Genomic DNA, 15,649 nt, shown 5'->3' on the forward strand with positions numbered 1-15,649 from the left:
TTAAGCATTCTATACCCTCTTTAAATGGACTTAGAAGCTACTTTTTATGCATACGAATTACCCCCACCGATCACCTATTAGAAAGGATTAAATGATAAGCATCTGGAAAACTGAAGTTCTTCAAATATAAGTGCTACTACACACAAAAAAGAAATAAAAATATATATATAAGCACTACTATTCTTCTACCTTGATTATGGCCATTAAAGGCCTGAAACTTATTGGAAATCATGTTTCTTTTCATTAGTATGTTTAAAGTTTGACAATTCTTATCACACTAGGGACACTAGTAAACATTATTATCCACTAACATCTACTGCATAAGCAAAGCAAAAAGATCTTTTTTCAACTAATATATAATGTATGAATTAAGCCATAATTCATAGATTATAATAATCACTTCCTAATATGGAAAGATCTTGGTAAAGAAATGCACAGAAACTACCTCCACATTCTAAGGCCTATAGTCCTAAGCATATTTTTGTTAAATGCTGCCATTTCAACATAAAATCGGTTTCATTAGGCTCGTATAAGTAGGTGTTAGTTGTTGGAGACATTAAAAGGTACAACAGAACTAAGCTTTCACTATAAAGAAAAAATCCTAAAAAGAGGAAAAATTACTTGAAAAACAGATCTCTATATTAAACCCTAAAGTTCATGTCAACACTAAGAACCTTTTCAATTTTCTTAAAGCATCTTAGCGTGTGAGAGAAGGTGTTTGTCTAGTACACTATTCATTGGTCAGACTTAAACTTATTTCATTAATGAGAACTGGTTACACAAGCATTTTAAACAATACAGAAAAAATAGTGTCACTGTATTTTAAAACTTTATTGAAAAGAAATAGAGGCATATTGCTTACACATTTTTTTTACACATTTTTTTTTAAAAGTCAAACACTACCAGGTACATTCAAGCTTTTTAAGGTAGGAGCTTACAAAAATAGCAGTGGGAGAGAAAAAGAACCACAAATGTGAGATTATCCTCCAAACCTAATCCCAGTTGGCATCTGCAGTAGAGGCTTTTATAAGAGAAAAGGCTAATAACATTTATAAAACCATAAGCAAATATCACTCCTCTAACCCTATCTAACCTATTTTCTACCCTTTTTGGCACTGTGTTAAAAGAACCAATGCTACATTTGAAATAAGACAATATTTATGAAGACTTTTAAAAGCTTTATCTATTCTTGTTATAATTTATCATTTTGAGTGAAGGAAGAGAATAATAGTTCATACAGTCACTTCTTACCCTCACATCCAAAAAAAAAAAACCTAATAAAAGAATTCACACAGTGGTAGGAGCAAACTGTAAGATTTGGTAGGGCAAACCAAGTAGTCAGTTGAAGAAAAGTAAAGAGTAGAAATGCCTACTCCCCATACTCAGAAAATCAAAAAAGCATTTACAGCTCCATGCAGTTCAAAGAATTTTCTGTGCATAAGTGTCACCATTTAAATGTAGTCTCCATTCTCTAAACAGGCAAGGACTGATAAGTTAAAAAGTAACCTGCATGAGAATCATCACTGAGAACCAAGCAAGCACTAATGTTTTTTAACAACTTTCCACAGTAGAACAAATCGAAATGAATAATGGGTTTGTCAACAGCAATAACTTGTTCTAACAGCACTTCATGAGCAAGTATCTTGGAAGAATTCACATTTTGTACATTTTTTTAAATGAGCAAACCTTATTTATGGCCAAAGTCCAAATGAGAAACCAAAACAGGCCTCCAGACAATGAATTCCCTATCAAGGCATACTCATTCTTGCTTCAAGCAGTAAAGCAAAATAACTTTACGTTTAAGTCAGTCAGACTAATGTGTCCAGTAGTCATTTAAAAAGGAACTTATTATCAAGACTATTTCCCTACTTTTCCCTGAAAAGTTTCAAGTCAAAGCTCCATTGACTCAAAGCCTGAGTGATCCACTGAACTTTGTACCCTGAGGTAAAGGAGCATAAACGAAAGGAGGACATTAAAGGTGGCTTCCAGGTTTGAAAATAGTTGGGAGGAGTTAGTTCTAGTAATTGTATCTAAGTTAGTGAATGGAGCAATACTATGCCGCGTAAGAAAATCTAGTTCCTCAAAAGATAATTGGCATATCCTTTTCAGTTCAGACTTAGTTTAAAAAATAAACAAAACTATAAATATGTAATTGATATAAATTAAAACGTATCCAAATTAAAGCATCATTAAACATCGTTGTAAGCTATTTGTAGGTAAATTTATTACGGTATTTTGAATTCCAACAGTCTGCGCTTCGCATTTAAGCTTCTAAATTCAAACCGCCAGGGTTGGAACTGATACCAATATCAGCAAAGCCTTTTTCCATATTTCCATTTAAAAGTCGGGGGGTGGGGAGGCTAACATTCATAACTCACCCCAGTCAAAAATATGGACAATACAATGATTAAATTCCACTAGAGGCAAATAAAAACTCCAACTTTCCACAAAGCTTCCCCTACACCCACGAAGGAGGATAAAAGTAGGGTACTGGGTATGGTGCTTAAAGTGAATCAAAGGAACTTAAGCTACAGAGGCAAAGAAAGGTAACCCAAGTCGGGGAGGAAAGACGGAATAGAAACCGGGAAAGGGAAAAGCTAGTGGAGAGCAAAGGAAATGGGAATCCTTCAAGGGAGGCAACCCTGAGGATTACAGAGCAGCAGCAGGGATGTGGGTCCAAGGAACCCGGCATTTACGGAAACCTGAAGGCGGCTAATGGGGAAACAATGGGGCGGTGAGATTGGGAGCAAGCGGGAGACGCTCAGGCGAGGGCAACCAGGCAGCACCGGACGGGTGGGATGGAAGAGAAGGCTGCAGGGAGAGAGGGGTAGGGGGATGAGAAGCTAGGAGGAGGCAAGTTGGTCCAGTGTGATGGGGTTTGCTGGCGCACTGGGCAGCGAGGCGAGGGTCCCCTAGGAACCAGGAGGGGAGTGGCTTGTCAGAGATTTTTAGACAGGGAACGGGGGGAACGGAGGCCGTGAAGGCTGATGTGATGGAAGCAAAAAGAACACACAGCTCAACGGGCAAAGAGCCGCCGTGCCAGTAAGACGCAGGGAAGGAACAGGCAGCTGAAGGGGGAAAGGAAAGAATGAGGGAAGGAACCGGGTGGCATGGGCGAGGAGTGGGGGCCGAGGTTGGCTTCACTCACAGTCCAGGTGCTTTTTCTTGGGCCCCATGATCTCGTGGGTCGTGGCCTTGCATACTGTCTTGGATACCGCGGAGCCGGTGACACTGTGCTGGGCGGCGGTGATTCGGTCCGTCAGGCTCTGGCCGGACATCTCTGCGGCTCCTCCGCCACCCCTCCCACTCGGCAGCCGGCGGGGACTGGGACCCCCACGAGCCGGAGGACTCCCACCCCCCACCGCACCCCCTACCCCCACCGGCTCCTTCCCCGCCTGCCGGCCTGGGGCGGGGCTCAGGGCCGCGAGCTGCCACCTAGCCCGGAGAGAACCGGTTCGTGTCACCCACGGGGTCGGACACGACGTCGGGCACTCCCTTGCCCCCGCCTCAGCTCAGCCCACCCCTTCCCTGGTCAGCTGGAGCCCGGCAGGGCAAGAGGGACAGGCAGCTGCAGGAAAATGGCGGCGCCAGGCTCCTCCTCGGAGCTTTCCGGGCTGCCCCCGGGTCACGTGACTCGGGCACCGCCCCTCCTTCTCCCTTCTCCCGCCCCTTTCCCTTCCCTTTCCTCTTCGACGCCCGCCCTCCCTCGCTCGGCGAGGGAAGAGCGGGGCGGTGCCCGCGCGTTACGTGATGGAACCCGCCCGGCGGGCGCAACAGGAGGCCCGCCCGGGGGGAGTGCGCGGCCGGCCGCGTCACGTGACTTTCTGCCAACAGGTCGCCGGAGGCCCAGCCCGCGGGGGTCACAGAGGGAGGTGGGGCGGGGGAGGGGCGGTGTGCCGGGGGTGGGGCGGGCGACTTCTCCCCTCTGTCCCCACCCCGGGGTGTCCTCGTGTTTGTGGTTGAAACCAACAGCTTGACAAAGAGGAGGTGCAGCTGCCTGAACAGCTTCCCCTGAGAAAGAGGGTGTCAGAGCTCCGGCTCTCAGAGCTTTCCTAGCATAGTCAAGCAAGCGTGTGTTTGGAGACGCCCCTCAAAGTCTCCCTCTTGGTTTAAAGGAAAAGGTTCCAATGGGCTTATTTTCTGAACTTGCCAGCAGGCCTCTATTATGAGACTGTTGAAGCTGTCCCTGTTTTCTTACCCCAGAAAGGTTTTTAGCCCCCTTTCCTTGAGAGGCTTGGAAATGTCACCTGGTTATGTTTATCTCCACTCCAAAAACACAACACATCACTGCCAGTCTAAATTTAGTTACTAACCGGCCAGTATTCATTCTCTAGGGTGTCAAATAGGACAGGAAACACATAGCTTCACTGGAATTTGAAAAGGGAAGTAGTAGGATGATGTCAACAGAGATTAGCTTGACCCTACAAGGCTGACTGTTGTGGTGATTAAAGGTCCAGACCATAGAAGGAAGTGAGAGGGTGGTAAATGGAGAAGTCCCATTCAAAGAGTGGAGACATCACTACCTGCCATCTCCGGGTTTAGTCTTTCTTCCCCTTGGCCTCTTTTCTCTTATTGGGTGAGCCAGATTTCCACGGAAAGATATTGACAGTGCCTGTGGGCATTTTAGAGGAACAATTATACCCTGAGAATCTGTTCTATGAGATCCAGAAGAGCTACTAACAAAGCCTTTTAAAATGTTTTTAGAGCCCTACATTTAACCCAGGGTTAAGAGTAAGTTTTAAAATCTCTATGAATGTTAAATTATCATGTAATCTTACTAGTTTCAAATGAAATGCTAACATACTCAGAGAGTCTGTGTACGCCATCTGCCAGCCAAATCCAAAATACTGTGCTTCAATCTGGTGACTCTCAAAAGATGCAAAACTCATAGATATTTAACATTTTATGTATCATATCAGGAATTTTGTGGTCTCCACCCATTCCCTTTCCCCCTACACCTGCTCACCCCCTATTTCCCCACTATGGCTGATGAAATTCTGTAGCACCATGTTTTTTCCAAGAACACAGTTCTTAAGCCAACAGCCTTCATCTTTGTAAAGCCAGCCTCAAATTTCATAAAACCGTAATGACTTCCTTCAGTACACTGCAATCCATCTGTGGTTTGGTGCCCAGTATGCTGCCCGTGTCCATTCAGCAGAGGAGTTACCCAATTCTCAAGACATGTTGTCAGTCATCATTACTACTGTCCTATGGATTCCACTGCATAAGTTATTGGTTGGCCTGGGCCTCTGTACTGGTAAAGACCAATCTGAGGTCAACATTAACATAGTCTAACTATCAATTGCTAAATATTTTATCCTTAAGGAAACATTTTTATGCACTACTGTAAATGACATTCTAGGAAATTATTTCGCTGTGACTTTTACCAAAGAGGTTCTTCAAAACCACCTTTACAGGCCGGGCGCTGTGGCTCACGCCTGTAATCCTAGCTCTATGGGAGGCCGAGGCGGGCGGATTGCTCAAGGTCAGGAGTTCAAAACCAGCCTGAGCAAGAGCGAGACCCGTCTCTACTATAAATAGAAAGAAATTAATTGGCCAACTGATATATATATATATAAAAAAAAAATTAGCCGGGCATGGTGGCGCATGCCTGTAGTCCCAGCTACCCGGGAGGCTGAGGCAGAAGGATCACTCGAGCCCAGGAGTTTGAGGTTGCTGTGAGCTAGGCTGATGCCACGGCACTCACTCTAGCCTGGGCAACAAAGTGAGACTCTGTCTCAAAAAAAAAAAAAAAAACCACCTTTACAAATAATTGTGGACATGTTTACTTCATTTTTTAAAAAAAATTTTAGAGTCAGGGTCTTGCTCTGTCAGCCAGGCTGGACTGCAGTGGCCCGATCATAGCTTACTGCACTCCTAGCTCAAGGGATCCTCCCACCTCAGCCTCTGGAGTAGCTAGGACTACAGGCCCACACCACCACACCTGGCTAATTTTTTTTTCTTTAACCTTTTGTAGGGACAGGATCTTGCTATATTGCCCAGGCTCTTCTAGAATTCCCGGCCTCCCAAAGTGCTGGGATTGCAGGCATAAGCCACCACACCTGGCCATGTTTAACAAACTAGCTTCTGTTATAAATATCATTGTACTTCTTTTTCAAGGGTACATTTTAGAAGTGTCTAAATATGTAAACAATCGGTCATCGTAAAGGTTAATGTACAGTTGTGAACTAAAAAGATATGGAGAAATTTAGAAGATGGGAATTGTTCTAAGGATAGGAATTACTGAACTACCTTATTTTATATGCTTTAGTTTTCTCTCCGATCTATTCAAGAACCGATCTTGAATAGATCGGTTCCCTGATCTATTCAAGAAATATTTCTACTGAAATTCCACAGATGCCAACTCACTATGGCCAAAACTGAACTTGTCTTGTCCTACCCACCATCCCTTATCCTTAATCCATACTGATCCTCTCTCCTTTGTTCCCTGTTTCCATCAATGGCCTCACCACTTGCCCAGAAGCACCTGTCAGAAAACTGTGATTCATTCTGAGCTCTCCTTCTTCTCTTATTTCCCTCATCAAGTCTAATCTACTTAGATCTCTCAAACCCATCTTCTTTTTAACACCACTTCTGTTGCCTTTGTTCCAGCCTTTATGATTTCTTTTGTACCGAGACTATTTAAGTAACTTCTTAGCTGATTGCCTCTTATACCCCAACCGTCCAATCCAGATCTTTCTGAACCTAAAATGTACTTGTCTTTTTTTTTTTTTTGCATTAAAATCCTCCTGTAGCACCACCCCCATCACTACTCTAAAGGATAAAACTCAGGACTTTCATTCTGACAAAGCTCTTCATAAGCTGACCCCTACCTAACTACTACTTTTTGAGCTTTGTCTCTCTTTGTCTCTTGTGTGACACACAAGTATCACAATACTTGCCATACCTGGATATCTCATGCTGTTTCACACTCCAATAAGCAGTCACTGGTTTCCTTTTGTTATTTATATAATAGCTTATACATCCTTCTGTTATCTTATTATTATTGTAATTGATTTATTGCACAAATAGGGGGCAAAGATATCTGCACGCTAGTATTATGGCTGATGCATAGTGGATACACAGTAGAATGCTGGTGGTTGAATGAATGAATAAATGAAAACACTTTGAAATCCATTTGTGTCCATTTGGACACACCATCACTTCAAACCTTTCATTTGATAAAATCTGCCTACTTTTTCACACATACAGCATACCCATCTCATAATTGTCTGTCCTGAGCATCATGCTTATCTAGTACTTTGTTAATTAATTTACTCTTTAAAAAAATATGTATTGAACACCTACTGTGTGTCAGACACATAAGTTCTAGATGCTGAATACTGTTTAATGGTGAACTCATGAGTCCTTTGGGAGCTATTAAGTTCTCAACTTTTATCACAAGTTTATGAACTTGAAGGCCTATTTGCTTTGATCACAAACAGACCAAAAACAGAAGAAAAACCTTGAGTAGTACATGGTATTTCCTAGGCTCTCCCTACTAAAAGGTATGTTGTAGAGAGGCATGAAGTGCAAGGAGAAGGAGCAACAAGTTTTTTTTATACCTTCTATATGCTAGGAACACTATGTAAGTTTTTTCATTTAATTCTTATAACAATAACTCCAAAATGTATTGTGCTCATTTAATGTAAGGAAACAACCAAGTCTTAGAAGTAACTTCCCAGAATCTCACAGACAATAAGTGGCAGAAGCAAGATTTAAAAATTTATTCTCTTTCCAACAGTCTACCCATGTCCTTTAGCCAATACTTGAAGCAACTGCCAATATACATTAAATCCATTCAACAAATAGTTCTTGTCTACATTCTATATGCTAGGCTTTTCTAGATGCTAAGATATAATAATATGCAAGACAAGGATGGTCTTTGTTCTTAGAGATCTTAAGGTCTTTAAGTGGCAACAGAGGAGAAAATAAGTGGGGAGAAAAAGTATGCTGCACTTGAGGAACCTTGACAGTGTCTATGTCTTAAAAGTAAGAAAATGAAAGAGAAAAAGAATATGGAAAAGAGAATTGACCAAAATTTTTACTACTATTATTTCACTTAAAAACATTCCCAAATCCAGAGTCCACCAGTTCCCTATTCTCACCTCCTTAGAAATTAGTGTTATCTGAACTATAATCTGTTAACATTCTATTAACTAAGCTGATATGAACACCTGGCAACCTCTTCCTCTGTCCACCTTTCTATGTTTACACTTCTTGAAACTGCCAAATCAGTTAAAGATCATAACCTTACAAAAAGGTAAGGACTTTTTTTGTAGCTGAGTTCTCTTGCTAGAACCTCCAGGTAAGTATAGTCATGCACCATATAACAATGTTTCCATCAACAACAAACTGCATGTATGATAGTGGTACCTTAAGACTATAATACCGTGTTTTTACTAAACCTTTTTGATGTTTATGTACACAAACACTATGGCATTACAATTACCTACAGTATTCAGTACAGGTTTATAGTCTGGGAGCAATAGGCTGTATTATATGGGCTCGATGTGTACCATCTAGACTATACCATCTAGTTTGTGTAAGTACATTCCGATGTTCACACAACAATGAAATCGCCTAACGATACATTTCTCAGAACATAGCCCCGTCCACATACAACTGTAGGAAACGTACTCATGCGTCTGGCATGCATACTTGTGATAATAATAATAACATGTAACTTTGTTGATTATTTCCTCTATGCTAAGCACATTACATGGATTATCTGTTACACTCTAAAAGAACTTCATGACTTTAAGTGGCAGAGACAGATCTGTGTTCACCAAACTGTTTACTTTTCTCCCTGAGCACAGTTAGATTGCATTTCCCATCGTCCTTTGCAATTAGTTGAGGTCATGTGGCTGATTTCTGTCCCAGATTATATGGACAAAAATAATGAAAGCCATTTAAGGATTGTCCCACAAAGCCTCAAAACCTCCACATCCATCACATTCTCTTTCATCCCCTACCTACCAGCTGAATGAAGACTTCAAAGAATCTAGAGGAGGTAGAAACCACGAAGTGGAAGAAGTCTGGGGTCACAAAAGAATCCTTGGAGGAATGCTGCCCAGGAGAGCTGCATGACCAGAAATACCTGTGCTAGATTTTATTTGCTTTATTAAATTATGCCTCTGAGATTTCAATGTTATTTGTTACAGTAATTAGCTACCCTGCCTAATACATTTCTTTTTGCTCCATTTTACTGATTAAGAAATCGAGGCTAGCACTCTGGGATGCCGAGGTGGCAGGATCACTCAAGGTCAGGAGTTCGAAACCAGCCTGAGCAAGAGTGAGACCCCCGTCTCTACTAAAAATAGAAGGAAATTAATTGGCCAACTAAAAACATATATACAAAAAATTAGCCAAGCATGGTGGCGCATGCCTATAGTCCCAGCTACTCAGGAGGCTGAGGCAGAAGGATAGTTTGAGCCTAGGAGTTTGAGGTTGCTGTGAGCTAAGCTGACGCCATGGCACTCTAGCCAGGGCAACAGAGTGAGACTCTATCTCAAAAAAAAAAAAAAAAAAAAGATATTGAGACTAAGGGAAAAATTATTTAACTTGCTTAAGTTTGCTCAGCTATTCACTGAGGGAAGTAGGAGTAGATCTCAGGTTTGTCTAACTTTAGAGCCTGGGCTCTCACTGCTTGAGTTCCTCATGAAACTATTTCATGTACTTCTAAAATTTTCATTAAAAAAGTTCCAAATGGCTCTTTAATACAAACTACTTTATCTACCATGGCTACAAAGACAATAATCAAGGTAACCTCCAGTTTCTCTCACATATATGAGGCTTCTTACTATCTGTAACTCACTCCTGACACACTTTCCTTTCTTTCAGGTATATTAATTTTACAATTTCAATATAGCTTACAATATATTTAGGCCTTTTATAGCTGTTCAGGGATACTATATAGACTGGTTGTTAAATACAATCTTTCCCTTAAAAAGGAAGATTAACCAAACCTTGACCCTGAATCATTATCAAAAACACTCTCTAATTATAAAGCAGAATAAAAATAGGTTACATAAGATGTTAAGATATCTGGGGTCCATTTTTCTCTGTAATGCAAGAGGCTAAATCAAGTAAAAGTGTATTAGAACATACAACATTGAACTAAAATAGTATCAGAGGTTCAATGCTGATGTTAAAATTAGGATACTGAATTTTGACCAATAGGTATTAGTAAAATGAAAGAGATTTATTAATTCATTTGAAGCAATGAGAGAAGCACTGTATTTGGAGTCAGACACACTTAGGTCTGAACTTAGATTCAAAACTCTGGGCAAGTTATTCAGTTTCCTCCTATGTAATACAGGAATAATAGTATATATCCTACAGATTTCCTGTCAGGATTAAAACAATGTACACAAAAAACTAGTACAATGCTTGACACATGGTTGTCATTCAATATATCAGATCAGTCAACAAATATCTACTCAGAATTTGCTATGGGCAAAGCACTCTGCCAAATTCTCAGGATATAGAAATGAATTAGACAAAATATTAATACAGTGTATAAAGTACCATTGTAGAGATATTACATAGAGTATTATAAAAACAGAGAAAAGGCCGGACATGGTGGCTCACGCCTGTAATCCTAGCACTCTGGGAGGCCGAGGCAGGCAGAACTCAGAACCTCGCTCGAGGTCCTGAGTTCAAAACCAGCCTGAGCAAGACCCCATCTCTACTAAAAAAATTGAAAGAAACTAATTGACCAACTAAAAATATATATACAAAAAATTAGCCAGGTGTGGTGGTGCATGCCTGTAGTCCCAGCTATTCAGGAGGCTGAGGCAGGAGGATCACTTGAGCCTAGGAGATTGAGGTTGCTGTGAGCTAGGCTGATGGCACGGGACTCACCCTAGCCTGGGCAACAAAGTGAGACTCTGTCTCAAAAAAATTTTAAAAAAACAAAAAACAAAAACAGAGAAAAGAATCACCTAATTCTGCTTGAAGGGTTCAGTGAAGGTCCCAGAGGCATAGCCACTTAAACTGAAACTTGAAAGATGATTAGGAGTTATGACAAAATCAGGAAAAAGTTATTCTAAGCAGAGGGAGCCAGATATGCAAAAAAAAAAAGTCATCTGAGAACTGCAAAATAGTTGTATATGGCTGGAACATAGTTTGTGTGTAGGTGTTATTTATTCAATCAGCAAGTTGTTATTGAGAACCTATGTATGCTAGATAGTATTCTAGGTCCTGAAAGCATATCACTGAAGTAAACAGAAATTTCTTGTCTTCATAGTGGTTATTTTCAAGTGGGGCACATAACAAAGAAGAAATAAATATGAAACAAATGTAGGTAGAGAAGAGTGCTATGAAGAAAAATTAAGCAGGATAAAAGAATCAAGAATGATAGGAGAAGAGGACATTAAAGTGGGTAATAAGGGAAAGACTTTCTAAGAAGGTGACATTTGACTTGAGTGGATTGTGGTAGTCAGCAATGTAAATACTGTGGGGAAGGTCATTTATTATAAAGGGAATAATGAGGACAATGGTTCTTAGGCAGGAACAAGATTAACTTGTTTGTATAATAGCAAGAAGGCCAGTGTGGCCAGTGAAAGACTAAAGAAGAAAAAGAGGCTTGAGAGATGATCTAGAGATACAAACAGATCACGATGAGTTTTTTAAGGCACGTTGAGGAGTGTACATAATATCCAGAGGTAGATGTCCCATGAGAATAGACAGCTAGCCCTAGATCCTTGGAACAAACTAATTAATGACTGCATGAAGTAGGCTGTTTCCACCCAAGACCATTGGAATACGACCCCACTGATTGCCATATTCTTCTTTATATGCTTATCCTCTTGGTTGTGTGTCTTTATGCTGTTGGCTATTTTATCCCTCCTTTTCTGAATTAAGGTCCTTGATTGTTAATGGACACCTTAGTCCTTTACTCGTGGTATTCCCAAGACCATTATCTTGACAATTAATAGATATGGGACTAATTCTTCATACACTGGGAGTGTTGAACAAATCCTACCCAAATTACAGGAAAAAAGACACTTGATTATATGAAGAAGATCCAAATAGATTATAGTATATGCTTTCTTTATCCAGTTTTGAAAATCTGGGAATATGTCTTTGAAATGCCTTGCAAACTCTAAAGTCTTAAATGCTGCTGCACAGCCATTGTTAAACTAGATGGTTTAGAAATGATCATTCAACAAAAAGGACAAGAAGGCCTGATATTTATAGAGGCCAAAATGACTACCACAAAAAACTTAGTACACCATTGAAATTTACTCAACAGCATGGCAGATCTGGACGGATCATGTCCCAGGAAATAATGGTATTTATTTATTCCAACTTGGGCTAAAGATTGACAAAAAGAAGGGAAACTGAGAAATGAAGCAAAAACTATAATGACTTTCAAAATGGATCCACTGTACTATTCCATGGCATGCAACACAAACTATCAAAGCTCTTATTATTCTAACACCAACTTGTTTAGAACCACAGGTTACAAGATAAACCACAATAAACTGAATTTAATTATAACTTTGCATACTCATATGTTCTAGCAATTCCCCTAGTTTACAAATTTTAACCAGTCCCTGCATAGGCTCCTAATATCTACCATAAAGCCACCTTATGATTAACACCAGCCACCTTTAGAATCCTATAAATATCTTTCCATAACTACCCCCTTTGGAGACATTATTAAGATTCTGTTATAGTGATGCTTCCCCTTACTAGCAACAAATCCAGATTTTTATGATCAAAGGCTTTCTTACAATTTTTGTGTGGAGTGTGGCAGGCTAACTCATGTCCACTCCCCCACCAATTCCACCAAAGATGTCCATGTCCTAATAACCCCCAGAACCTGTGAATTTATTATTTTACTTGGTAAAGGAATGTTGTAGATGTGCTGAAGTTAAAGGATAGGGAGATTATCCTGGATTACCTGCGTGGGATCAATGTAAACTCAAGGTCCTTGTAAGAGAAAGATGTGCAGTCAGAGAGAAGAGAAAGCTATGTGATAACAGAAGCAGAGATTGGAGTGATATGGCCACAGCCAAGGAATGCCAGATCTAGAAGATAGAAGAAGCAAGGAATGGATTCTTCCTGGAGCCTCTAGAAGAAATCTGTCAACACCTTGTTTTTAGCCCCATTAGACTGATTTTAGACTTCTAACCTAAAAAAAGGTAACTTCTGGAGTTAAGTCTAAAATCAAACAACAGAATAAATTTCCATTGTGTTAAGTCACTAAGTTTGTGGTCATTTTGTTACAACAATAGGGAACTAAAACAGGGAGCTTTGACAAGAATTTAGATTTTATTCCGAGTGAGATGAGAAGTCATTGGATGTTCTGAACAGAGAAATGACATGATCTAAAAAAAAAAATTTTTTTTTAAGTGCATTCTTGTTGCTGTGTGGAGAATGGGATGTAAAGCAAAAAACAGAAACAAAGAAAATAGGAAGGAATTGCTGTAGACCAGAAGAGCAGAGATAGTAACTTAAATTAGGGTGGAAGGCATAGAAGTGAAATGAAATAGATCTAGATATATTTTGAATATAAAATCAACAGAATTTGCTGGTGGATTGAGTGGTGGAGAGTAGGATCTGGGAGCAGAGTGGCTCATGTAAAAGACTATGCAAGGATGACTCATAGGATTTTGGATTGAACAACAGTGTGAGTGGAGCATATGGGTAGATGAAGTTGGAAGGAAGATAGCAGCCAGGTCATAGAGGACCTCACATGTCACATTAAGAAGTCTGGATAAATTGTCCTGAAGGCAGTGGGAAACACTGAAAGATCCCAAGGACAAAAATGACACAGAGGACTAACTGGTATTTGCGGAACCTTTCATTTTTGAAATTGAATTAATCTATTAAATGCTTTCCTGAGTCAGAAACTATTATTCCATCTCTTTCCTCATTCCTCTACCTGTGTAACGCTTTGGTTTTTAGTTTAATTAAAACTAAAAAGCCTTTGTTATGAGATTAAATATCAAGAAACTTCTGGAGCCGGGCACGGTGGCTCACGCCTGTAATCCTAGCTCTCTGGGAGGCTGAGGCGGGCGGATTGCTCGAGGTCAGGAGTTCGAAACCAGCCTGAGCAAGAGTGAGACCCCGTCTCTATTATAAATACAAAGAAATTAATTGGCCAACTAATATATATAGAAAAAATTAGCCGGGCATGGTGGCGCATGTCTGTAGTCCCAGCTACTTGGGGAGGCTGAGGCAGGAGGATCTCTTGAGCCCAGGAGTTTGAGGTTGCTGTGAGCTAGGCTGACGCCACGGCACTCACTCTAGCCTGGGCAACAAAGCGAGACTCTGTCTCAAAAAAAAAAAAAAAAAAAAAAAAAAGAAACTTCTGGAGAGCTAAGTTTTACATTTTTTGGTCTGCATTAGGTCTAATTCACTGTAGGCCAATAGAATATTAGAAAACAAAAGCTCATAAAAAATCGTTGTACTGGCCCGGTTGCGGTGACTGATGCCTGTAATCCCAGCATTCTGGGAAGCCAAGGCAGGAGGATTGCTTGAGCTCAAGAGTTCGAGACCAGCCTGAGCAAGAGTGAGATCCCATGTCTACTAAAAGTGGAAAAAAAACAAAAAAAAATTAGCCAGGCAACTAAAAATAGAAAAAATTAGCCGGGTGTTGTGGCCTGTGCCTGTAGTCCCAGCTACTCGGGAGGCTGAGGCAGGAGGATTGCTTGAGCCCAGGAGTTTGAGGTTGCTGTGAGCTAGGCTGACACCATGGCACTTTACTCAGGGCAACAGAGCAAGATTGTGTCTCAAAAAAAAAAAAAAATAGTTGTACTTGTTGATGACACTTAACCCACAGGTAAGATAAAAAGAAAACTAGCTGGTGGGTAGAATGCAATATGACAATGGCATTAGAGATGGGAACAAGGACATAGATTGTAGAGATAGGTAAAATGCATATGACTTGATTAAGAGATTGTATGAAATCGATAAGGGAGAATGCAAAGTTTAAGTTGATTCCTAAGTTTCTGACTTGAGTTAGCTGATTGTATCTTGATACTATCCACTGAAAAAGAGAACCCTGGAGAGAAAAGAAGTTGGGGAAGTAGCAAGGAGAGAAAGATGTATTCAGTTTGGACATACTGATTTTTTAATTAATAAACTTTATTTTTTTAGATCGGTTTTAGGTGAACTGACATCTTCCAACAATATTGAGTCTTACTATCCATAACCATAAAATATCCCTCCATTTATTAGTCCTTTGATGTATTTCCTCAGAGTTTTGTACTTTTCCTTATACAGATCTTATACATATTTTGTTAGCTCTATACCTAAGTATTTCATTTGGAGGGGGTACTAACATAAAAGGTAATGTGTTTTTAACTTCAAATTCCTCTTGTTTATTGCTGATATAGCAAAGTGATTGCCTTTTGTTTTTGTTTTTTTGGTTTCTGGGGGGTTATTTTGAGACAGAGTCTCGCTTTGTTGCCCAGGCTAGAGTGAGTGTCATGGCATCAGCCTAGCTCGCGGCAACCTCAAACTCCTGAGCTCAAGCAATCCTACTGCCTCAGCCAGTGGCTGGGACTACAGGCATGCACCACCATGCCTGGCTAATTTTTTCTGTATATATTAATTGGCCAATTAATTTTTTTCTATTTATGGTAGAGACGGGTGTCTCGCTCTTGCTCAGGCTGGTTTCGAACTCCTGACC

General features: G+C 40.4%; 1 protein-coding gene and 1 long non-coding RNA gene across 21 annotated transcripts in view; one reads left to right on the plus strand and one right to left on the minus strand.

The window, feature by feature from the left end:
• The window catches only part of PICALM (phosphatidylinositol binding clathrin assembly protein), a 98,751-nt gene extending 95,148 nt beyond the window's left edge, over positions 1 to 3,603 (minus strand). For 11 of the 20 annotated variants that reach the window (XR_012918987.1, XR_012918988.1, XR_012918986.1 and 8 more), the window contains exon 1: positions 3,149 to 3,602. Coding sequence is in view for 17 of the 20 variants with exons in the window: in XM_012738710.2 (XP_012594164.1) it covers positions 3,149 to 3,278 (130 nt within the window). In the remaining 3 variants the exon portion in view is untranslated. Of the gene's footprint in view, positions 1 to 3,148 lie in introns of all 20 variants that reach the window. The other 9 variants (XM_012738705.2, XM_012738703.2, XM_012738709.2 and 6 more) reach the window with 3 other exon arrangements.
• On the plus strand, positions 2,964 to 9,141 carry LOC142870626 (uncharacterized). Its single transcript, XR_012918989.1, has 2 exons — positions 2,964 to 3,042; positions 8,983 to 9,141. It is a non-coding gene; the product is annotated as an uncharacterized LOC142870626 (long non-coding RNA).
• Positions 9,142 to 15,649: the final 6,508 nt, after the last annotated feature.

Source organism: Microcebus murinus, chromosome 4 (assembly GCF_040939455.1).
Source record: "Microcebus murinus isolate Inina chromosome 4, M.murinus_Inina_mat1.0, whole genome shotgun sequence".
NCBI lineage: Eukaryota > Metazoa > Chordata > Mammalia > Primates > Cheirogaleidae > Microcebus > Microcebus murinus.